Source organism: Panthera leo, chromosome C2 (genome assembly GCF_018350215.1).
Source record: "Panthera leo isolate Ple1 chromosome C2, P.leo_Ple1_pat1.1, whole genome shotgun sequence".
NCBI lineage: Eukaryota > Metazoa > Chordata > Mammalia > Carnivora > Felidae > Panthera > Panthera leo.
The window spans coordinates 126,288,324-126,314,161 of record NC_056687.1 but is presented as its reverse complement, the minus strand read 5'-3'; the positions used below and the strand labels follow the sequence as shown (position 1 = coordinate 126,314,161).

General features: G+C 34.0%; 1 protein-coding gene across 7 annotated transcripts in view; it reads right to left on the bottom strand.

The window, feature by feature from the left end:
- Window positions 1-25,838, bottom strand: part of STAG1 (stromal antigen 1) — a 402,324-nt gene that overhangs the window by 122,365 nt on the left and 254,121 nt on the right. For 5 of the 7 annotated variants that reach the window (XM_042954675.1, XM_042954671.1, XM_042954673.1 and 2 more), the window contains 3 exons: window positions 21,947-22,098; window positions 19,892-19,965; window positions 1,822-1,945 (listed from right to left, as the gene is read on the bottom strand). In XM_042954675.1, the coding sequence (XP_042810609.1) occupies window positions 1,822-1,945; window positions 19,892-19,965; window positions 21,947-22,098 (350 nt within the window). Of the gene's footprint in view, window positions 1-1,821; window positions 1,946-19,891; window positions 19,966-21,946; window positions 22,099-23,076; window positions 23,257-23,783; window positions 24,703-25,838 lie in introns of those variants that run through there. The other 2 variants (XM_042954678.1, XM_042954677.1) reach the window with 2 other exon arrangements.

Here is a 25,838-nt window from a genome sequence, read left to right as displayed (position 1 = left end):
GTGCTGACAGTGTGAAGCCTACTTGGGGTTTTCGCTCTCTTCCTCTCTCTCTGCCCCTCCCCTGCTTGTGCACACGAGCTCTCTCAAAACAAATAAACACATTAAAACAAATTTTTTTAAAAAGGAGAGAAAGCAAATGACTACAGTCCTCATATGGAAAAAAGTGCAAGATTTCAGTGACATTAGAGTGAAAAAAGGAAAGCTTAGAAGGGATTACTTACTACTGACACTCTTTTCTAAATAAAGTAATTGTAAAAGAGGTTTATAAAAATGTTCTACTGAAAATAGTATTCTCATATCCTTTTATCAACAATGTACAAAACCTCCCTCCCTCTTCCTTTATCTGGACAGAAAACTCCTATAAACATGGTTTTGGGATTTATTTTAAAGTGTATTTTGGTAAGTCCCAACAAATATGTCTTCCCCAGAATTTGCAGCCCTACATAAATTCTGTTAAAACTGGCAATTTTACTGTTACTTAAATTTAGTAGGATACTCTATTAGGGAGATAGGAGGAGGGAGGAGAAGAAGGAAAACTGGTATGGTAGTGGTGAGGAATAAAAATACAAGACTTTAAATTTATTCCTACTAAAAAGTTTGTCTTGTTGGATTTAGCCATGCGTGTATGCTTGTGAGGACACACTGTATAATTCTTTCTCTCAAAATGCATAAAATTTAATTGGATAAACCTGAGATGAGGCTTAGCTGTGAAAGTCCTGAATTCCACACAAGGATTAGAAGAAAGAAAACATAGGATAAAGCTTGGGATTTATTAGTGTAGAGAAAAGGATTCTGAATTGCAGCAAAGATAAATATTCAGGAAAAAATTCACTGTGTACTAACTGGATATTCCTTCAAATAAGGTAGGGGATAAGAACCCCTTATAATCATCAATTAAAAATTAGTAATTGTGGGGTTGAACAACCAACGGGTGATGATCTCCCTATACTCTGAACTATTTCTTATAGCAAAAGTGGTCTGTAAAATCCCCTGGGCTGTTTTATTATAATATATGAAATTTTGTGGTTTTCAAATTATCTTTGGTAATATTTAGCATGCTTTTATTTAAAAAGTAAATGCCCTACAGGCTGATAATGGTAATACATAAAAAATAAGTCTTAGAGTATTACCAAAATTGTCTTAAAAGTCTAATAATATAATTGCATTTAAAAATTTAAGATAAATTGTAAGGTTTCTCTATTCGTGAATATCTGGCAATTTAAGTTATAGAATATCAGGTCATTCAATATAAAAATTCCAATAATTTGTCACTCCTCCCCTTGGTTATTTTGAGGATTACTTATTCAGCATTTGATAATGTGGGATTCCTTTCAAAATGAGCGCCTTTTCTAGGGGCACAGAAATAAAAATGGATTTTTAGATCAAATATTCTAAAATCCAACAAATCTACTCAACTCTTATAAAATACTCTACTGTCATATGGCTTTAACAGATTCAAAACAAGAAGGTTTTGTTGTTGTTGTTGTATATTAAGAGAAACAAGGAATCTCTTTTGATTCCAAGCTAGAAAAAGAGAATTAGCTTCTTGGGATGGTATATTTTCTTAAAACTTTAGATGTACTAGGTTGTCAACTTGGTTTAAGATGGTATTATAGTAAGTTAAGACAGAATTTCCACACAGGCCAATGTCTCAAGTTTTGTCATGGCCATCAAATGAACAATTTATTTAGGTGTATCATCTTAAATTTTCATATTATTACAACTCTTAAAAACAAAAACTCAACTAATGCCATCATAATTCCTAGCATTCTAGTATTGAAACAAGCATATCTTCTATCAAAGTCTGAAACAGTAACTTACCCTATCATGAAGAGTCCAGCCAACATATTTTAGGTAACTGTCATTTAGGAAGGCATCACTATACATTTTCATCCATACTCCAATTTCTTCAATACAAATGGCTCTAATCTCAGCAATAGCATCACTAGAGAAGAAAACCAGACAAACCTCAGATTAACATCCAAAGCTAGAATGTACTTCATACTCATTTACAGCAAGTAAATATTAACATTTTTCCTAATACTGTATTTATATCTGCACTCTAAAAAATCCTCCAGTTTTAGTATATTCTGTTTTTTAGATGTCTTCTATAAAATAAAAATTACCAGTACCAAACTGAAAAAAAAATATGCTTCTGGAAATCATCCAATTTTGCTTTTACTTTCATTGGACTAGGAAACCTGGGAGCTTTCTGAAAGCCTTACAACTATTATGGAGTCAAGAAACATGTTAAGTCTGAGGAAACCAGCATACCATCATCTAAACACAGAATAATATGGAACTCAAAAATTGTTTCTCTAAATAATTATGAATCTTTTAAGCTAGCACACATCTACTGAATTAAGAGAAAATAAACATGACCAAAACACAAATTAGTATCTATAAGGGAAAATGATGGAAGCATATATTATTTGAAAATGTACAGTAGTTTAAAAACCAAAACCTTGAAGTAACTGCCCTAATAATTCACAGTTAAAATGGGAACAATCCTGGTGACTACACTGTGAAGTGTACCAAAAGTCAGGTTTCTGGCACCGTGCCCAGATGGCTTTTCATCTCACTTTAAGCATCTAATATAACACTCCTGGGATGATTTTCCTACTGTAAAATTTGTGAACCACGAACAAATACAATTTTAATATTTTTACTTTATCTTTTAACAGGTTATTAGTTATAGCTTTAAAAAATCATATTAAAGATCGTAAGATAAATCTTAACTTTCTTTTGTAGCTCAATCTTCGAGGTTTCTGATTTACGATATATAGGTAAGTTAGAATTTTAGGTAATTTTAATTCTCCAATTTAAAAAAGACAATCAATCATCTGTTAATTAATTGCTAATCTGGCAATAATTCAGCTAGAATTTTACTGTTAATTCGGGAGCTTTTCTTAGTTTCTCTTTTATGACAAAAGAGAATTCAGAATACAGAATTCTGGTATTTGATTCTGTTTTAATAAATCTCAATCCTTCTAAGTCCCCTTGTTCAAGAATAAAAATGTGAGAAATTTTCTTTCTTTTTAAAAATTTTTTAACGTTTATTTATTATTGAGAGACAGAGCATGAGCACGTGAGGGACAGAGAGAGGAGGAGACGCAGAATCTGAAGCAGGCTCCAGGCTCTGAGCTGTTAGCACAGAGCCTGATGCAGGGCTCGAATTCCCAAACTGCAAGATCATGACCTCAGCCAAAGTCGGACACTCAACCGACTAAGCCACCCAGGGGCCCTGAAATTTTCTCTTTCAAAGCCATTCTACTAAATTACAATCTTTAGTTTTCCTACATATTTTTAATGCCTTTTTCTTATGGAAAGATCCTATTGCATAGGCTAATGGTACAGACTCTGGAGCATGACATACTAAGTTCAAATCCTAACTCCACTATTTACTAGCTATGTAGCTTTAGGCAAGTTACTTCCCTCTTAGATTTTCTCAATTGTAAAATAGTTATAATAACTGTACCTAGCTTAGAGCTCAGAGTTACTGTGAGAATGAACACACCTGGCACGTACTAAACCTTCCATAAACGCTCCCTTCTGTATCTTTATGCTTTAAGTTCATATATATAGCTTTACAGATTTTAAAGCTTTACATAAATAGTATCTTGTAGGTATCCTCTCCAAAAATGATGTTCAGTTCTCCTTTCTGCATATACAGAAATTATTATAAATTATTTATACATTTTCTCATTGGCAGACATTTAGGCTGTTTCCAAGTTTTTGCTTTTATTAACAATGAATGCCATAAACATTCTTGTATATGCCTTCTTGTGCACACGTATGAAAGTTTACGTAGGGTAGTGTTTTCAAACAGTATATGACTACCTATCAGCACATTACGAAATACATTTATTTAGTGAAAAACAAAGGATTTAGGATAGAAAATATGAAAAAAGTGTCACATGAGGTAAGCCAAGTGAATATTTTTTTTGAACTATTGTGTATCTGATGTTAGGATATGGTCAACTAAGTCTGTAACACACTTTTTATACCTAGAAGTGAAATTTCTGGAAAAGGAGTGATATACATCTTCTGCATTATTAGATATTAACAATCTTTTCCACAAATTAGCGTTTCATATCCTTACCCAACTTGGTATTATTCTACTATTTAATATATATTTCCATCTCTGTGAACTACAATTTCATGTATTTTGTCTTCCACTGGGTTGACCATATGAAAACAGTAACAGCATAAATAAAACAATCACAAAACACCCAAATCTTATCACTTTACTCTCCCAAAGGTATGTTACACTTATTCTCTACTGTACTACCCTTGTAAAAATCAATCCTAAAAAACAAACAAAAAAAACCAAAAACAAAACAAAACAAAAAACCACCCAAAATCCAGAAAGTTAAAAAACAGGCTAAGTTTTTGTTTGTTTGTTTGTTTATTACACAATACTACGAAAGCAGCCTGAAGACAAAATAATGGGTATAGTATGTTGATGAAAAATTACAAAGACTGTGGGCTCCTGGGTAGCTCAGTTGGTTGAGCATCAGACTTTTGATAGTCCAACTCTTCTTTTCTTCTTAAAAATTTTTTTAACATATATTCATTTTTGAGAGACAGCGAGTGAGCAAGCAGGCAGAGAGGGAAACAGAATCTGAAGCAGGCTCCAGGCTCTGAGCTGTCATCACAGAGCACAATGAAGGGCCCAAACTCGTGAACTGGGAGATCATGACCTGAGCCGAAGTCTAATGTTCAACTGACCGAGCCACCCAGGCGCCCCTTAATAGTCCAACTCTAGATATCAGTCCAGGTCGTGGTCTCATTGTCAGTGCTTCACACTCCCTAGTATGGCTCTGCACAGAGCTACGTGGAGCCTGCCTGGTATTCTCTCTCTCTGGCTCTATGCCCCTCCCTCTCCTTCTCAAAACAAATAAACTAAAAAGAAAAAAACAAAACCTACAAAGACTACTAAGTATGGTAACTGCACATATACACAGTTCAAACATTCTTCCATTCATTGCCACTGGTATTACCAATACGAATACCATTACTATTGGTATTAACATCATGAGTGTATTGGTATTAAGATCTAGAAATGACAAAGGCTTATAGCTTTCAGGAGAGAAATCTTGTTCAAAATCTTTTTATAACCATCTTTATGTCTAAGTCTAATTTCTAATGATTATTAGTCTTACCATTCTCCTAAAAGCTTATGTTCTTGGAAATAGATCCTCTCTGCATGCACTGCCAACATTTTGATACAACTTGTCTTCTTGGAATCCCAATCCTTGTCTATTTCAGATGCCAGTCTGACCCCTCCCCCCCTTAACTAAAGAATTTTTAATATCCAGTGCTCCTGGGTGGCTCAGCTGGTTGAGCATCTGACTTCGGCTCAGGTCATGATCTCATGGTTTACGAGTCTGAGCGCGTGTCGGGCTCTGCGCTGATAGCTCAGAGCCAGGAGCCTGCTTCAGATTCCATGTGCTCTCTCTCTCTGCTCCTCCCCTGCTCGTGCGCTGTCTCTGTCTCTCAAAAATGAATAAACATTAAAAAAATTTTTCTTAATATCCTTTCTAGACTTACAATTTGACTATGTGTGGTCAGACAGCACATTCTGCTACTATTAAAAGTCCCGAGGCAATTTGTTTCCTGTTCAGGTTTTGAAATTCCAATCCACTTTGCCTGCTGATACCATCCTGTTAGACTAATCATTCTCTATAGGTAATTATATTATGTAATCACAGATTATACATAAAATTAGAACTCCTTTGTGGTAGTTTTAAAATATGTCCACAAATTCCTTGTTAATTGTTTTTTGTAGAGATACATTCTTATTTTTTTTAATGTGGGTATACTTAGTAATTTGTTTCTAACAAATATAGTGTGGTAGAAATGATGGATTTTGACTCGAGGTTAGGTCATAAAAGAGATCGTGACTTCTGCTTTGTGACTTCACTTTCTTGGATCACTCTCTCTGAGCCATGTCCTGAGGACATTCTAGCTGCCCAAAAGAGAACTCCACATGGTGAGTCTTTCTCAACTGGGGTCTTTCTGCCACCAGCCACCTAAGTAAGCCATATTAGAATCAACCACATGGAGTGGTTTGTTACATGACAAAACATATCATTACTTTCTACTATTATCGAAGACCCATACCAATAACCAATCTTCTAGTCTGGTCCATGAGTGAGTTCTTCCTTAGTCCAAATAGCTTAAGTGCATCAGTATCTACATGTCTGTGGTCATCTCTATGCTTACAATGCCTTCATTTTACTCTAAATAACAACACTGATTGTTCTTTCAAGCTCCTGTGATGTTAGTTCTGTCATATCCTCTTATTACCAGATATAGCTTTCTTGCCCTCTATGAACATTTTATTTGAGCAAAGTGTACAATAAAAATGCAGTATGTTTTTGAAATATTCCACTAACCCTTGATTTTCATATTAAAGTTCTTTTTAACACCTTAATATCTATTTCCAACACCCTCAGTCCATTTGGAAAAGTAATGTTTAGGGGTGCCTAGCTGGCTTAGTTGGTCAGGCATCTGACTTCAGCTCAGGTCCTGATCTCATGGCTCATGAGCTCCGGGCCCACACTGGGCTTTGTGCTGACAACTCAGAGCCTGGAGCCTGCTTCAGATTCTGTGTCTCCCTTTCCCCATTTGTGCTCTGTCTCCCTCTCAAAAATAAACATTAAAAAAATTAAAAAAAAATAGTAATGTTTACGTGATATTTGGGAATTTCCAAAGCAAAGATTAAAGGGGGTAAAAAAGTTAGTACAACAGGGGAAGGTGTAAAAGGCAATCATAAGATTAACTAATTTTCATAATTGTGGTATTGCAGCCTTGAAATGAACAACTAAAATTGAAGTCAGGTTCACTTTACTTTTGAACTCAAAAAGAAAAAAAAAAACCTAGAAAATAATAATTCTGTGGTGATTAATCCTTTGTTGTAACTCTATGTCACAGCACAAAAAAATTATGTTCATTTCTATGAAAAACTTATCTAATTTACTGACCTTCACAGTTAGTGTGCCTTTATGGGAGATGTGGCTCTTTAATATATAGACTTTAAAGTTTTCATTTTGAATTGCTTTCTTGGTAGATGGAATTCAAATTATTTTCTGCTTACAACAAAATGAAATTTAACTCCAGTGTATTTTAATGAAATGTTTCTTGTACTACTCTTACAGATGCTTTCCCAGTAAGGAAGTAGACTAAATTAAAATGACTGCAATACAAATTTTGGAGAATAACTCTTGGCTAATATGGGCATTGTGACACTTACAATTATCTCTCATGTACAAGGAATCTCATGAGAGCTCTAGAGTGAGAAATAATTACAAGTGCCAAGAAGGCTGCTATCTAAATTGTAGCACAAAATGAATTCATGTCTCAACCAATTTTGTCACTAATATTTGGCTAAAAAAATTATATTTTCTAAACTAGAACTTGAAGAATTAAAAAAAAAAATAGCCCAAAAGCGAAAGGAACAGCTAAAGAATTACTGAAAAGTCATACTGTATCCTTTATTAGACTGAGAACAAGAACTTAATAAAGACCTTAACTTAAAATAAATTATCTAAGCAAATGATAAATGTTAGTAAAGGGCAGTACAGGGAACACAGAGGCACAGAAAAATGTTAGAAGGGTGAAGATGGGGTCAAGGAAGGATTCTGTGAAGCAGTAATGTTTAAAAGCAGACCTGAAGAGCTGCAACTCTCCTTTCTGTTAGTTAAATCCAGATTTTTCATTTAATTATTTCAGGATAATCAAATAATGATCAACCTGGATTATCCAGGATGATTAAAATGCATTAGAAATACAATAGTTTTATAAATTGCAAATATTTTTCACCTCATTTTTATTCCATTATCCTTTAGTGAAAATAGTGACAAAATGAAAGGCACTACATCACTGAGAGGTTCATACAGAACAGGTGACATGGCTATCTGCTATCCTGCATTACTCACTATTTTACTATTAACAAAAGTTTAAGGCATAAGATTAAAAGTTGAATGTGAAGAATACATTAACTTTTAAAGAACAGTATCTTTAATTTATATTCACATTTGAACTATCAACCTGACACACAGGTTAAGTAAAAAATGAAAAATATTAGGGGTCATGGGTGGCTCAGTTGGTTAAGCATCCGACTTCAGCTCAGGTCATGATCTTGCGGTTCATGGGTCTGAGTCCTGCATGGGGCCCTGTGCTGACAGCTTATAGCCTGGAGCCAGCTTCCAATTGTGCATCTCCCCTCTCTCTGCCTCTCCCCCACTCGTGCTCTGTCTCTCTCCCTCTCAAAAATGTTAGAAAGAAATTTAAAAAAATATTAGGAAGATGACTAAAATTTTAAAAAGATGGCAATTTGCTCAGAATAAATCATAACACAGTATTGTATAATAACTCTGAAAACATTATTACAAAATGTTTCACTATAGTATAAAAAAGTAAAAGAGAACAAAAGACATCCATTTTTTGTCCTCTCAAATTATTGCAATCTTTGCTCTGTTACCTCCTCTTCCATTGTTTGTTCTTATGGTGTGTTCCACCACTGAAATAATAGTCTTTTTTTTGGTTGCTTTTAAGATTTTCTCATAATGTTTCATGTTATGCACTTTGACTATGGCACGATTAAAAGTGAAATATTTTCTTAACCTACTCAATACTCATTAAGTCTTTCCAATCTGACAATTCTATTTTAACCGATTTTATAAAATTTCAGCTTTCTCATTAATACCACTTCTTTCCAATACCTTTCTCTTCTTTTGGAATCCTATGTAAAGGACTTATGAAGCCTCTCAAACAATCCCGCATGTATTAGAAATGTTATTCCATATCTTCTTTGCTGGGGTTAAATCCTCAGTATTATATTCTAATTCACTAATTGTGCCTTCAACAGTCTAGAGTGTATCTTGTTCACTAAATATCTATCTATATCATAAATATATTTTTCATATCCAATATTTTATATTGTGTTTTTATACCTACTTGTTCTTATTATATGCCATTTATTTGTTGAAGGAAATGGGTCATTTTGGTCTGTATAATTCATTACATTCTGGGCTAAAATGATACCATGAAGATGGAGTCATACAAAAAGCTCTTCTATTTTCCATTATCTCCTATAAATTAGTAGTTAGATCTACCAGCATATAGATTAATATTCAATATTTTTATTTTATAATTTTTTTAACATTTATTTATTTTTGAGAGACAGAGACAGAGCGTGTGAGCAGGGGAGGGGCAGAGAGAGAGAGGGAGACACAGATCTGAAGCAGGCCCCAGGCTCTGAGCTGTCAGCACAGAGCCTGATGCAAGACTCAAACTCACGGACCGCGAGATCATGACCTGAGCCAAAGTCAGACATTTAACCGACTGAGCCACTCCAATATTCAATATTTGTCTGACATTAAAGTAGCATGTGAGACTCAAGGCATTAAAGTGCCATCACTGCACAGCACCTTCTATTTCTAGTACGTACATGCAGTAACATCACCCCTTTACAGAGTAAGTAATACTTCTGGAAAAATCAATGATTGGTACCTCTAACTGATAACTTTGGAAGGCAGGTCACATTCTCAACTGTTTGTAATTCTGGTTCACACAGCTAAAATTTTAATGTATCAAAAGTAAGCTGTGACAGATGAATACTAGTTTATTTAAGGCCTCATTAAATAAAAATCAATAGGGTAACAAAATTAAAGAATTTTTTTTATGAGAATGATTAGTTGAAGCTTTGGCAAGATTCAATAAGGGTGAAACTCTAAAATAAAAATTACGTAAAGTTAGCATTGAAGACTAAGGTAAAATAATAAAAAAATAATATGGATTCCGTACTAAGATTGCATGGCTGAGTCACGATGGACAGGATTTATATACCCACTTGAAAAAACTAAAAACCTGAGTAAGATATATAAAATAATGACTTTTAGATGTTGGCTATTAGGCAGAGCAGGACAGTAATCTTTGAGAGAGGGTAACAAATAAGGTAATTCAGAATGCACCAGATTGGTGCCTGCCAGGTAGCAGTATTGGCAGAGGAACCAAGACAGAGGCTGGGTATATCCCTGAGTTGAGGAGAAAGAGTTGGGACTCTAGAGTACAAAGTGGCTAGATTTTTACAAGGCATAGTATCAGAGGGGAGAGATGTACATAGATAGTAACCTCTGAAGATCTGCACAAAGACTGTATCCTCATCAGCTGAATACTAAAAAGCACACACACACACACACAAACAAACCACCTAAAGCTGGGGAAAGAATGGGGAGAGGAGATAGCACATGCAGAGCTGGGAGTATTTTGTGTCCCAATGAGCCAGAGCAGAAAAACCTTGCAATTCACAGGGCTAGAGTTCAGAGTAGAGTTCAGTTCAGAAAATGCTATTATCTTAGTATTGGGAGAAAATTAGTCTTAGACAAAATACTGCTCTGGTCCATATAACAAACCTTAAAAATAAGGATTACACATAATCATGTCTAAGAAAAAAGTAGATGAATATTTATAAAAACATTCAAACAGTTGTTATAACAAGTATGTATGTTTGAAGAGAGCATGGAAGAGATGAAACAAACATTAAGAAAATGGCAGCAAAAAACATTGTAACAGAATAGGTTAACAGCATTGGTTATCTCTACTAGTTGTAGCGATAAAACTTTTAAACGCAATCACAGCAAAAAAATAAACTATAAAATATGTAAGAAAAGAATGACAGATTTCTTTCTAGTTGGAAACAAGGGAAACCAAAGAGAGTGGATCAATTCCTTTCAAGTGCTAAAAAAAATCCCAAAATGTCAACCTAGAATTCCATAACAAGAGAGAATATCTTTTAAAAATGAATGTGAGGCAATAGGAGAGTGAAGTGGTTGGGAAATGTTTTCTCCCAAAAAAGAACTATGAAGACAAAAACAATCATTTCAGCTTCCTGGAAATCAACCAAAAGAACTGAGAAGCATTTATTCAAAAATGTTGTCAACCTTTGGGTTAAAACAGTAGAAACCTATGGCATTTTGGCATGGAACTATTTTTTTTTTTCAATAATTCAAAAGGATAGGGAAAAAACAAGTCCCATTAAATGTAAAATGATTGAAATCCCTTAAAGTATGTTTAATAACCACAACAAAGTTAAATTAGAAATTAATAATAGAAATTAATGGAAGATCTCCAAATATTTAAAAATTAAACAAAAGACTTAATAACCCATGAGTCAAAGAAGAAATCTCAATACAGAAATAAGGAAATGATTTGTATAGAATAAATATTAAAATATATCATTATCAAAAATCCTGCTATGTCACTAAAGCAGTGCTTTGTGGGAAATTTATGCCTTAAAAGGCTAGATAAGAAAGGAAGAGGGATATAAGATCAGTAACCTCAGTTTCTACCTTAAGAAACTAGAAAGAGATGAATAAATTAAAACGAAAGCAATCAGACAGAAAAGAAATAAGGAATAAAGCAAAAATCAGTGAAATAAAAAATACATAAATAATGTCAATGAAACCAAAAGTTCAATCTTTGAAAAGATCAGTAAAATGGATAAACCTTTAGCTAGACTAAGACAAAAAGGAAAGAAGATACAAAAACAAACAAAAATCAAATAGGCATTACTGCCAATCCTACAGAAATAAAAAGGATTCCAAGGAAATATCTATCAAAAGCCACACTATGCCATCAAATCTGCAATATACATGAAATGGACATATTGTCTGAAAGACAAAAATTACTATAATGAATCAATAAACAGAAAAACCAGAGGCACCTGGGTGGCTCAGTCGGCTGAGCCTCTGACTTTGGCTTAGGTCATGATCTCATAGTTCATAAGTTCGAGCCCCGCATCGGGCTCTGTGATGACAGCTTAGAGCCTGGAGCCTGCTTTGGATTCTGTGTCTCCCTCTTACTCTGCCCTCCCCCACTTGCACTGTCTCAAAAATGAATGAATGTTAAAAAAAACAAACAAACAGGAAAAATGTGTAACAAGATATTTAATCAGTAAATGAAAATCATCATCCAAAAATACCAGCTAGGCTTAAAGGGCTTCACTGGTGAATTCGATCAAATTAATAAAAAAGAAATAATACTAATCTTTCATAAACTCTTTCAGGAAACAGAGCAGAAGGGAAGACTTCCCAGATATTCTATGAGGCCAGTTAGCAGATTAATGCCCCCCTATGAGAGGAGACACAAAAATCCTTAATAAAATATTAGCAAACTGAATCCAGCAGCATGTAAAAGGATTATGTATCAGGATGATGTAGAATTTTTACCAGAATACAAAATTGGTCTAATATCTGGAAATCAATTAATATAATTAATATAATGCACTATCTTAACAGAATAAAGGAAAAAGTCTGTATTTTCATCTTAACTGAAACAGAAAAAAAATAAAATCAGTCAATCATGATAAAAACAACATATGAAATACGGTTACAAGGGAATTTCCTCATCTGACTAAAGGGTATCAATATAAAACTTAATAGCTACTGACATTAAAGGCTGTTTTCCCCTTAAGATTAGGAAAAAAGGAAAGCTGTCCTCTCTTACCACTTTTACCCAGTTTTGTAGTGAAGTTCTATAGCCAGTGTAATAAAGTTAAAAAAAAAAAATTAAAGACACAGAAATAGAAAGTGTTTAGACTTAGATAGAAAGTAGGAATTAAAACGGTCTTTATTCACATATGACATGACATGTTATGTAGAAAATCCTAAATAATCTACAAAAACAAAATCTCAAGACTATAGAACAATGAAAGTATCTTGTAATTCTGAAGGAATAAAAAAAAAATCACCTGTATTTTTTATACATTAGTAAGGAAGAATCTAGAATAGAAATTAAGAGAACAATTTCATTTACAATAGAATAAAAAATGAAAACACTTAAACTAAATTTAATGAAAGTAGTAGTGTAAGATTTGTACTTGAAAAATCATGAAAAACAGCCAAGAGAAATTAAAGAATATCTAAACAAGTGGAGATAACAATCTCTATTCATAGATTGGAAGATTCAAAATGTGAAAAATGCAATTCCCTCTGCATTGGTTTATAGAGTCATATTCTCCATCAGAATTCCAGCAGACTTTTATGTAAAAATTGACAAGCTGGGGGCACCTAGCTGGCTCAGTTGGTTAAGCATCCGACTCTTGGTTTTGGCTCAGGTCATGATCTCACAGTTCATGAGATCAAGCCCCATGATGGGATCTGTGCTGACAGCGTAGAGGCTGCTTGGATTCTCTCTCTTGCTCTCTTTTTGTCACACCCCTGCTTGCACTGTCTCTTTCTCTCTCTCTCTCAAAATGAAGAAATACAAATTTTTTAAAAATTGACATGTTGACTCTAAAATTTACATAGAAATACAAAAATCTATAATTGTCACAATAATTTTGAAAAAGAACAAAGTAGGAGGATTTAACACAACCTAATTTTTTAAAGGTACTCTGAAAAAAGACAAGTAAGCATGTTCTACTTATACATGGAATCTAAATAAGCCAAACTCAAAGAAATAGAGTAGAATGGTGGTTGCTGGAGGCTGGGGAATGACAGAAATGGAGATATGTTGGTCAAAGAGTACAAACTTCCAGTTATAAGATGAGTAAGTTCTAGAGATCTAATGTACAGCATTGTGACTATAGTTAACAAAGGCTGTATTTATTACATACTTGGAAGTTGCTAAGAGAGAAAATCTTAAATGTAATCACCACCACACAAAGAAGGTGCTTACGTGAGACAACTGAGGTGTTAAGTAACCTTACTGTGGTAATCACTTCACATCATATATGTGAATCAAATCATCACATTGTACAACTTAAACTTACAGGTCCTACATCAATTATATCTCTAAGCTTTAATCAATACAGATGGTATGGGTATAAGGACAGATTAGAAAAATCCATAAATTAATCTTTGCATTCATGTTCATTTAGTTTTCAAGAAAAGCTCCAAGGAGGGGTACCTGGCTGGTTTAGTCAGTAGAGTGTGGGACTCTTAACCTAATCTGGGGGGTCATGAGTTGGAGCCCCACATTGGTTGTACAGATTACTTAAAAAAAGAAAAAAAGCTCCAAGGCAATTCAATTGGAGGAGGGTAGTATTTCACCAAATGGTGCTTGGACAAATGAATATCTATACGTAAAAAGTTGACTTATAGCCTTATATCCAAAAAATACATAATAGTTAACTTTATATATATTTTAACTTATAAGATTAAGTTATTAAATTTCTAGAATAAAACACAGAAAAAAATTTGGGGTTAGGAAAAATGTTCACAGATATCAAAAGCATGTACACAGAAGAAAAGTGAATAAATTACTTCCTTCAAATGGAATACTTTTGCTCTTCAAAAGGTAAGGTATCATTAAGAAAATGAAAACAAAGCCACAGGCAAGAAAAAAAATTGCAAACCATTTATGTGATAAGGGACTTGAATCAAGAATACAAAAGTACTTCTACAAAAACCCTCTCAATATTGGTTAGAATAAACAGACAGAAAATCAGTAAGGATAGAAATTACTTGAACAACACTAACAGATTTTGACCTAAAAACAAAAGCACAGTATGTAATTTTTCCTGAGTAAATAGAACATTTCTTAAGATAGACCATATTGTGGGTCATAAAACACAACTCAATAAATTTGAAAGCATTCAAATTACACAAAGTATGTTCTCTGACTACAATGGAATTAAATCAGAAATCAATAACAGAAAGTTCTCAGATGTTTGTAAACTAAATACTTTCTTCTTGTCAAGGAAACAAGTCAAAAAGGAAATTAGAAAGTATTTGAGCTGAATGAAAATGGAAACACAACATATCCAAATTTAGGGGATACAGCTAAAGCAATACTAAGAGAGATTTATAGCAGTAAATTCTACTGTTAGAAAACAGGCCTCAAATCAATTACCCCACTTTCCACCTTGTGAAGCTAAAAAGCAGAGTAAATGAAACCCAAAATAAGCAGAAAAAGGAAATAAAATTGCAGAAATCAATGTGATAGAAAATAGAAAAATAATAGAGTTCAATGTAACCAAAATCATACTTTTTAAGAAAAATAAATACAATCGGTATGAGAGATGTGAAACCAATGATATTTTATGAACAACTTTATGCTGATAATTGTTGAATATAATTCAACAACGCAGATCAACGTATCATTTTCTTGATACTGAAAAGACTTATATCTATCTATTAAAGAAATTTAATTTGCAATTAAAGACAACCCTACAAAGAAAACACTCAGTCCCAATGGTATAATGCCTATGTGAAAAAAAAAATATTATTAAACTCTTCCAGATGATTAAAAAGGAGATAACACATTGCAGCTCATTCAACAAAGCCAGCATTTCCACAGTACCAAAAGCAGTCAGAGACATTCAATAAAATTAAAAGTTAAGAGATACACATCTCTCTTGGGGAGCCTGGGTGGCTTAGTTGGTTGAGTGTCTGACTTTTGATTTTGGCTCAGATCATGATCCCAGGGTTGTGGGATCAAGCGCTGTGTCAGGCTCCGTGCTGAGCGTGGAACCTACTTGGTATTCTCTCTCTCCTTCTGCCCCTATGCCCCTCCCCCTTGTTGATGCACATGCTCTCTTCTCTCTCTCAAATTTAAAAAGAAAAAAAATTAAAAAAAAGATCTATATAGATCTCTCTTGAACACAGAACTATAATTCTTAGGAAAAGTTTAGCAAATTTATTTAGAAAGAAAAATTTATCATGACTGTGGGTTTAGCCAAAGAATTTAAGGCTAAGATTATAAAATCAACCAATTTAGTTCACATTAACAGTCTTAAAAAAGAAAAACCATATATACCAACCTCCACAGATGTAGAAAAGTATTTGACAAAATCCAAAATTCATTTCTAATAAAAACTCTCAGAAAACTAGGAACAGAAGGGATATTTCCTCAATCTGATAAAAGGCATATGTGAAAAACTTATTAAAACTCATGAAACTTATGAACACTAATTAGGCTTAGTGAAAAAAGTCAGATGAAAACAACAACAAAAATCAGGAGTACATACTGTATAATTCCATTCCTATGAAATCCTAAAAAATGTAAACAGTTAGCAAATTGATAATTGATTGATTCTGGAGAGCAGGGGAAGACTGGAAGAAAGGGAGGTAGGGAGGAATTACAAAGTGGCAAGAGAAAACTTTTCAGGATGATGGATATATTCCATTATCTTGCTTGTGGTAGTTGTACAGGTGTATATATGTCAAAACTTAGGCACTTAACTGTGTCTGACACCAACTCTTTTTGGGTTCCTGGACCCAATTTGAATTTGGGGCATGGGTTTTTGCCTGCACGCACACACACCAACAATACTTACTGGTTTCTGAGAATTCAGCTCAATTCTGACACTGTCTACCTGGACACAGCATCAGACTCTACAGGTTAAGAGCTCAGCCCTTCAAGATTGTCCTCTATCCTCCACTTCAAATGCCAATCATAAGCCCTAGGCTTTTTGTTACTGTGCTTGTGACCCATGGGCTATTAGACTGGAGGTTCCAACCACATCCTCTTTATATTCTTTTTAATATGCAAGAGCAGCTCATAAAACTCAGGGGAACAATTACGTTAACCAATTAACTAAAGGATATGATAAAGGATTTGAATCAATAGCCAGATGAAGACATACACGGGGCAAGGTATGGAGAAAGGGCACATAGCTTTCATGCCCATTCTAGGTGTGTTACTTTGTTTGTGTTCACCAAGCTCTCTGAACCAGTCCTTTGGATTTTTATGGAGGTTTCACTGAATATTCATGATTGACTAAGCCATTGCCATCAGCTGATTCAACCTTCAGTCCCCCAGCCCTCCAGTGGTTGGCAGGTATGACTAAAAGTTCCAAAGGACCAAATATATAGGTCTTATAAAAAATTATATAACATGTAATTTGTTTTACATTAATTATACCTTTATAAAGTTATAATAGAAAAAGACTACATGGCAAATATATGGAAATTCTTGTTTTTTAAAAATTTTTTAATGTTTATTTTTGAGAGAAAGAGTGACAGAGCATGACTGGAAGAGGGGCAGAGAGAGAGGGAGACAGAATTTGAAGTAGGCTCCAGGCTCTAAGCTGTCAGTTCAGAGCTCGATGCGGGGCTTGAACCTACGAATTGTGAGATCATGACCTGAGCCTAAGTCAGACACATAACGGACTGAGCCACCCAGGCGTCCCTGGAAATTCTGGCTTTTTAAAAAATTAACTTTTCTATAACTTACTACATGTGTAGTTTATGAACAAAAGAGAATATGAAATTATAATCAAATATTCCATACTGAAATTAAAGGCCTTGGTCCTATTTTTTTTTTTTTTTGGTGAAATAAAGAGTTTTTCATATAAAAAAATAAAACAGGCAGAAGTAAAGCAATAACAGAGAAACTCAGGAATGAGGAGAGCTGGAAATGGTAAATCTGTGAGTAAATATAAATAATTTTGTTTTCTTATTCTTAAGTTTATTTAAAAGACAGGTGGCTTTTTTCTTTTCTTTTTTTTTTTTTTTAATTGATTGGTTTAGTTCCCCAAATCCCAAACATCTCCAACTTCAGGATGTGTGTCCCTATCAGGCTATACAGTCTCTCTCAGTATCTTTTTTTAATCAGCTATTAAACACATTTTCCCAGTGTGTTAAAGGAAAAAAAAAAAAAAAGGTTTATTTATTTTGAGACAGCATGAGCAGAGAAGAGGCAGAGAGAGAGGGAGAGAGAGAATCACAAGCGGGCTCTGTGCTATCAGCACAGAGCCTGACACAAGGCTCGATCTCATGAATCATGAGATCATGACTTGAGCAGAAATCAAGTCAGACACTTAACTCACTGAGCACCCCAGATACCCCTTCCCAGTGCATTGTAATCTTCCAGGTTTCTTCTAAAAGTTCTATTATTCATTCAAGAAGTTAGGTGCGAATTTATTAAACTTGCCTAAATTTCCTAATAATACAGCAGATAGTCACAAATTACTAGATAACAGCAAGCTAACTTCTGGTGCTGTTCAGTAGTTCATCTTTTTTTATCCTTTTTACTTTTTGACCCCCTTCACCCATTTTCCTCATCCATCCTGCCTCTGGCAACCACCAATCTGTTTTCTGTACCTATGAGTTTGTTGTTGTTTTTAGATTCCACATATAATCCACAGTATTTGTCCTTCTCTGCTTGAGTTATTTCACTCAGCATAATGTTCTTGAGGTCCATCCATGTTGTTGCAAATTACAAGATTTCATTATTTTTTAATGGCTGAAAAATATTCCACTGTATATATAAAATTTCTTTATCCATTCATCAACCTATAGGTTGTTTTCATATCTTGGTTATTATAAATAACGCTGTAATTAACATAGGAGTGCATATATCTTTTCAAGTTAGTGTTTTCTTTTTCTTTGTATAAATATCAAGAAGATTTAAAAAAAAGGTAGGGGGTGTGTGGGTGGCTCAGTCCGTTGAGCGACCAACCCTGGATTTCAGCTTAGGTCATGATCTCATGGTTTGTGGGATTAAGCCTCACATCAGGCTCCATGCTATGCATGGGTTTCTCTCTTTCCCTCTCTCTGCCCCTCTCCCACTCACGTGGCATGTTCCCTCTCAAAATAAATAAACATTAAAAAAATTACCAAGAAGATTAAACGTCTTTTTCATACTCTGAATTAAAACAAGACGTTTAAGTTAAAATATCAAACTACACTTCTTTTTTTTTTTAATGGATTTCCCTGTTTTAACTAACTTTTTAAATTAACTGGCCAACTGGGGCGCCTGGGTGGCTCAGTCGGTTGAGCGTCCAACTTCGGCTCAGGTCATGATCTCGCGGTCTGTGAGTTGGAGCCCTGCATCGGGCTCTGTGCTGATGGCTCAGAGCCTGGAGCCTGCTTCGGATTCTGTGTCTCCCTCTCTCTCTGACCCTCCCCCGCTCATGCTCTGTCTCTCTCTCTCTGTCAAAAATAAATAAAACATTAAAAAAAAAAATTAAAAATAAATAAATAAATAAATAAATAAATAAATAAATTAACTGGCCAATTAAAAGTCTCAAATGTATCTAAAAACAGTGCTTCTATTATCTGTGTCTATCTACCTAAACATACATCATGCCTAACTAAAAGAACATAGCAAGTTAATGTAGATGATTCATTAATTCTCTGTGAAATATGCTGCTTAATAATGTAGTCAACAATTAAAAACTTCACAGAAAGACTAAACTGGCTTGCAATGGAGCATGACAAAAATACTTTGGTTCTATTTTCATGTGTATAGATGAAGGTAAAGAAGAGTTGTTGATTATTTACAGAGGTGCCCTTTTTTTGTCAACTTTTCTCCCATCTTCAAAGATGTATTTTTAAAACACTCCTGGTTAATTTGACCATGAAACAAGATGAGTATCACAGGACAGGAAGCAGGGCATTGAATTTTTTCAAATATCAAGACAATCACATCTTATTATATTAAGACCACATTAATTTAATGATATCCTATTAATAAATAGTCCATCAGTATAAATCCAAATATACTGAATGCTTCTAACAATATATGATCTGAACTTAAAAGAGTATGGCAGTGTTACAATTTCCTCCACAATAGGGGTGCCTGGGTGGCTCAGTTGGTGCAGCATCTGACTCTTGGTTACAACTCAAGTCATGATCTCATGGTTTGTGGGTTTGAGCCGCACATTAGGCTCCATGCTGACAGTGCAGAGCCTGCTTTAGATTCACTCTCTCTCTCTGCCCCTTCCCCACTTGTGCTCTTTTTCTAATAAACTTAAAAACAAAAAACAATTTCTTCCACAACAGTAGTATGACATTTATTTAGCTTTTAGAGCCAAAGCTGTTTCCCAAAGAACAAAACAAATAGAGGGTTTCCTATTTTTATAATTACCTAGGACTACAAAAAAAGCAATAAATTATTTAAGTTAAAAATCTAAGTGATTTTTAAAATTCCTTACCGGTATCTATGAACAAATATACCCTTAAAAATAGAATTCATCATATTTTCAATTTCATCCTGGTTTTCCTGTAGCTGAAATGAAAAAACAAAAAAAGTTAAATCCTGATCATTTTATTTGAAATGAACAGTTCCAGTTATTTTTAATTCCCAGTTATTCTCATTCTGAATAATAATCAATCCTTTTTTTCACTTATTGTGCATCACTTGTTTGAAATTACCAGTACTACTGCATTACTTCAAAAGCTTTACTAAACTGACTTCAGAACCTCTTTGTCTCTCTTTACACATACATACACACAGTAACTAACAAAAGTGTGATGTGGCTAAATGTGGCCAGATTCCAATATCCAAAATACTACCTGCTTTGAGAAGAAGCCTCAATTTCTGTCTGTCTTTCTTTCTTTTTATTGTTTTTAAGAAGTCTCAATTTCTATACCTCTTCCAACAAAGTCAGGCCCCTGGCTTGTTTTGCCTCTCTTGGTAGCAGGCCATCCTTGATCATATTTGCCACTATAAAAGAAACTTACTATTCGACCTAAAGTATCCAAATATTACTCTGCATCTGTTTAGCCCATAACTGAGACTAGGCCAAGTTCCCAATACAGAAGGCATAATTGAAGATAGAAGCAATCCTCGCCATTAGTCATAGAATGCAGCAACAAAATAAAATAGTCTAGTAATGATATAAAATTCAGGAAATACTACTGATCATAGTTAAAGTTTGAGCTTAGTTACTGCTCAAGAGGAACAAAAGCACTTATACAAAATTACATTCCAAGTGATATTTCTTATTATAATCTCTTGTGTAGTAATACTCAGTGAAATAATTTGCTTTTATTACATATAAGAGTGTGAGAATAAAATTCCTTCAGACTTACTCTTTTGCTGTATGCTTTATTTCAGTTTTACTGAAATAATTTTTTTTATTTTATATGTTTTATTATATAAAAAATTAATTTATAAGAGGCATACAGTTTGGTTAATAGTACTTACTGATGCACAGTTCCAAAATTTACTTTCACAAAATTTCAAGTATTATATATGATTTTAACTGTGTTCCTCAGAAATTCATATGCTGAAGTCCTAATGCCCCAGTACCTCAAACCTTATTTGGAAATAGGATTGTGTCAGATGTAATTAGTTAAGATGGGGTCATTCTAAAGTAAGGTGGGTCCTGAATCCATTATTACTGGTGTCTTTATAGAAAGCAGAAATTTAGAGACACAGACACACGGAAGTCATGGAGAAACTGGAGTTATCTTCAACTTGAAGCCACTTAGTCTGTGTTGGTATCTGTTACAGCAGCCCCAGCTAGCACCCTAATACAGCATGGGTAATAATTTAAAATTAGTTTGCGTTTCGTGTTGCCTGTTATAACCCATTATTCATCAGTAATTTATTTGTAGCAATGTGATATTATTCTGTTTTCAAGTTAAAATACTGTATATTTAAAATTTGATTTCCTATTGGGCAAATAAAAATATTACCTACTAAAAACCCAGTTTAAAACACTTTCAAGATATATATATATATATATATATATATATATATATATATATATATATATATATATACACACACACACACACACATACATGAAAATTGCAGTGTAAAACTGAGACCAATCTTATTTATAGGAATGCCTTATTCATCAGCTAATAAGTAGTCTTTGGCTTCCTTCTAGAAGGGCAGCTTTGCTAGCACCCAGCTCTGACCATACTATTTATTATGCTTTCTGAATTCACAGCCTGATAATCTTTCTGAGTTACCTGACCCCTAGACTACCTTCTTTCAAACATAGGATTGTTTTATGATTCTCTTCAGCCATCAGACAGCACTCAGATAATCAGTGGCTGAACATTCCAGTTTAATTTGAAACCTTGAGATCACACATCTGACTTAAATAAATAATTTAAAATACATACAACACACTTGCTCCCTCCCTCTGTCCCTCTGTCTCTCTCTCACACACACAGCCACACGCAGCCCCATCAAAAACAAACAAACAAAAAACAAAATCACACATACCTTTTTAAGATCGTATGAAACTTACCTCTTTGCGTTTCTGAAGAAGTAACTCCAACCTTTCATTAGCTCTCTTCCCAATCATTTTATTTCTCTCAGCTTCATATTGTCTTTGTGTGTTATCCTGATGAATACTGAGGTTTAAGGCAACATTCACCAACGCAGTCATGAGCTTCATGGCTATGAAATAAAGGAAGATTATGGTTTTCACCTATTAATAAGATTTTCATCCGTAAGATAACAAATTTATAATGGAAATGGGTGAAGGAAACAAACTAGTCAGTTTCTATGTTTTACAACTCCGGCATAACAAATTAAAAAAAGAAAACTTAACTTTATAGAAATAAAGTCACGATCTTAGGCTGCAACATAATTTTCTGTGCCTTAGTGTCTCTATAGCTTAGTTCACAACATTTTCCTCCTTAAAATCAGCTCCATCCTAATTAGCAGCAGGAAGAATTTAACACCCCCTCTTCCCGACCTTCAAATATGCATGTTAGGTTTTTCTTCTGCCCATGAGTTCTGTGTATACAATTGCATCTTTAATACCTTTAGACACTTCAAAGATGGCTTAGATATTTACAATCAATTCATGACCCTTACCCACAAAGATGGTTTGTTCTCAGTGAATAGCATAACTCCCAAACCCTGAAATACAGATCCTACCAAACTCATTAATCAAAAATGTACCCCGTGAACTTCTGATTGACCTATTTTCCTCACAGTGTTAATGTACTTTTAAATGTTCACTTGGATTTGCAAATCTTTATTTTCAAACTTGTGTTTCAAGTCATCTGAAAAACAGGTATAACACAAACCTTAAACTTTTCTCTACTCATATTTATTTTCATTATTGATAGTGTAGAAAAATACTGACAAAGGACTAAGAGTTTGTGCTGGTAAAAAAAACTTCCTTTTTTTTCTTTCTAGGTTATTTATTCATCTGCAAGTATGAACGAATGTGCAGTTTTAAAAAATGAACTGATCAATGTTTTGGAATACTGATCCACTTATCGGCAAACATCCATAACTATATAGGAGCATGCATTTCTCTTAAAACTTATGATTTCCCTTTAGTTAAACACATCTATTATCTATACGCACGCGCACACACACACACTATATATATATATATATATACATATATAAAATGTTAACCTGAAACTCTGTATGCTTTTTGGCAACTCCATGTTAATAGTGATTGCTGCCTTTAAGCTAAAATATAAGACAAGATGTAAACAAATATATTTAAGTTAGTAACTACTTAGAAATACATTTAATTAAAATACTTCTTCCTAAGATACAGTGTCTCACAATAGTAAGTTGAGAAATATTCTCGTGTTTCAAAATACAGGCTAGTGATTTTACAATATTTTACACACTGTCAGGGTATCTGATGATACTGTGAAAGTTAAAAGTACTTTTTTTTTTTTAAGTTTATTTATTTTTGAGAGAGTGAAAGAGAGACAGAGCACAAGCGGGGAGGGGAAGAGAGAGAGGAAGACAGAATCCAAAGCAGGCTGCAGGCTCCGAGCTGTCAGCACAGAGCCAGAGGTGGGGCTCTAACTCATGAAGTGCAAGATTATGACCTGAGCTGCAGTTGGACACTTAACCGACTAAGCCACCCAGGCACCCCTAAAAGTACTTTTTAGATTAATCTGTATAAAAAAGGAGAATAGCTCAAAGACAAGAGGGATCTGGGGCATTCACACTGCCCAAAGTCATGGATAATAGTGTAATAAGAGTTTGTCCTGAGCATACAAAATCATACCCTTTGGAGTTTTAATTCAGGATATACCTCCAGGTCCCCAAAACAAAATGACTTATATATCAAGGAGTTGAAAAGCTTTAAAATTAACACCAACCCTGGCTGGAATTCCTTAGTGGAAGCTGAGACACAAATTTTCTTCAATTTAATGATTTTTGCTTTTAGCTACATATCTCCTTATGAACCCAGATCCCACAGGCCAACTGCCACTGTGTAATGACCCTCTTCCCATCCTAGACATATAAACATAATGCAAAATGGTCAATATGTTTTCACAAAAAGACAGGATATAACAGTATTTACTGAGATAAAATGCTTATTGATCTGTAAAACAAATTTCAACTGAAATTTTCATTTCATTTACCAACAATTAGCAAATAAATGGCTACTGAGAGACTGCTAATTTAATGACACATACATAACATGGGGACTGTGATATCTGAGTCCAGTGAAAAACACTCATTCCTACATAGAGTGAGCACTAATTAAATTTCACCAGTATTACTAAAGGAATTATTTTATAAATTAATAATCCTACAGGAATTCAGCCTGGTTCTGTGACACTGGCTATGAAGTAGTTTCTCCTTGTTTGCCGAAGAGAAGAATACTTCATTTAGCCTTCAAATTTTAACTACTGGGTATAGAAGGGCAAACCTGTTTTAATGATGTGCTACTCATAGTATGGTCTGCAAATAGGTGCTGACCACAAAAGGTTTATTCACAGTTGATTATCAGTACAATTCGAAAGTAAGTTTTTAGAAATGTTCTTAACAATCTGACAATGATTGTATGTCTACTGACTAATAATATGACACTAAGAAACATATAATTCATTTGCTTGCATGTTACAAAAGTATTAGCTTGTGAAAGACTGGTAATTAAAAAATTAGCCTTAATACCACAGAGTTTAATAAAAACTTATTTAGTGCTTCCTCATTCACCTATCAATCCAGTATGTACGTAACCACTATTCTACTACAAACTAGAAGTACAGAAGTGAATTAGAGTATCTATCTTCATGGTTATTACATTCTAAGTTAGTGAACATAATAAACTAATACAGAATATACAAACGAAAAAAGTATGCCAGTTAATAAAAAAATCTATAATGAAAAATACAGAATTTTTAAAAAAAGTATGGTAAAAAGGGTAGTCACAGGCAAGAAGGCCTCTCTGCAGAGTTCACATTTGACCATTAAGTGAAGGGATGAGTATATGATTATATGACAGAACATTGTTCCAGGATAAAGGAGTCCAAAGGTTATAAGATAAATTGTTATGAAGAGGGCACTCATAAAAGAGCAAGGTATTTAATGTAGCTGAAGCACAGAAACAGAGGCAGGAGATGAGAGTAAGAAAGAAATCAAGAGACCAGTTTACAAGAGTTCTACTAGAATCTAGTCAGAACTCAGGAATTAAATCTAAAGCAGATAAGACCCACCAGAAAATATGGTATGGGTGAGAAATAGTTTGATTTGCATTTAAAACCACTGTGCGAACAGATTATAGAAGAGTAAAAGTGGAAGAAGGAAGACTAAATAGGAGAACACTAGGAGCTGAAAATATTTTGCCAAAAGTTTGGAATAATGATTCTCAAGTTGTTGGCTTTCAGCAACTCAGTACAACAATGCTGGCGTGAAGTAAAGCGTTACCAATAGGTAGAGAGATTCTGAAGATTTAGCTAAAAAAAAAATTATAGATTATAATGTAGGAAAATAAGATCAAAAGAAAAGACAAGGGTAATTAGAAAGCTTTGATTTTATTAGGTATCTAAGTGGAAATATCCAGTAGATATATATTTGAAGTCATCATCAAAGACATTATTTAGAGCAAATAAAACAACACATCATCCAATGAAAAATGAGGCATGATTTATGTGCTGAAAAGAAAAGCTTATCAAGACATTTGTTGATGGGGGAAAAAAAAGCAAGAAGCTTGTGAGTATGTATACAATGCTATCATTTATGGAAAAAAGGAATGTTATTTATTTTTATGTGCCACTCTTGTAAGCTCTTTACACATACTTAGTCATTTATACCTCATAACTCAAACAAGTAAGTATATTATAACTATTCTTTTTGTACATAGGAGAAAACTGAGACCAAGATCAGCTAAGAGACTTGAAAGTTACACAGCCAGCAACTGGGCAGAG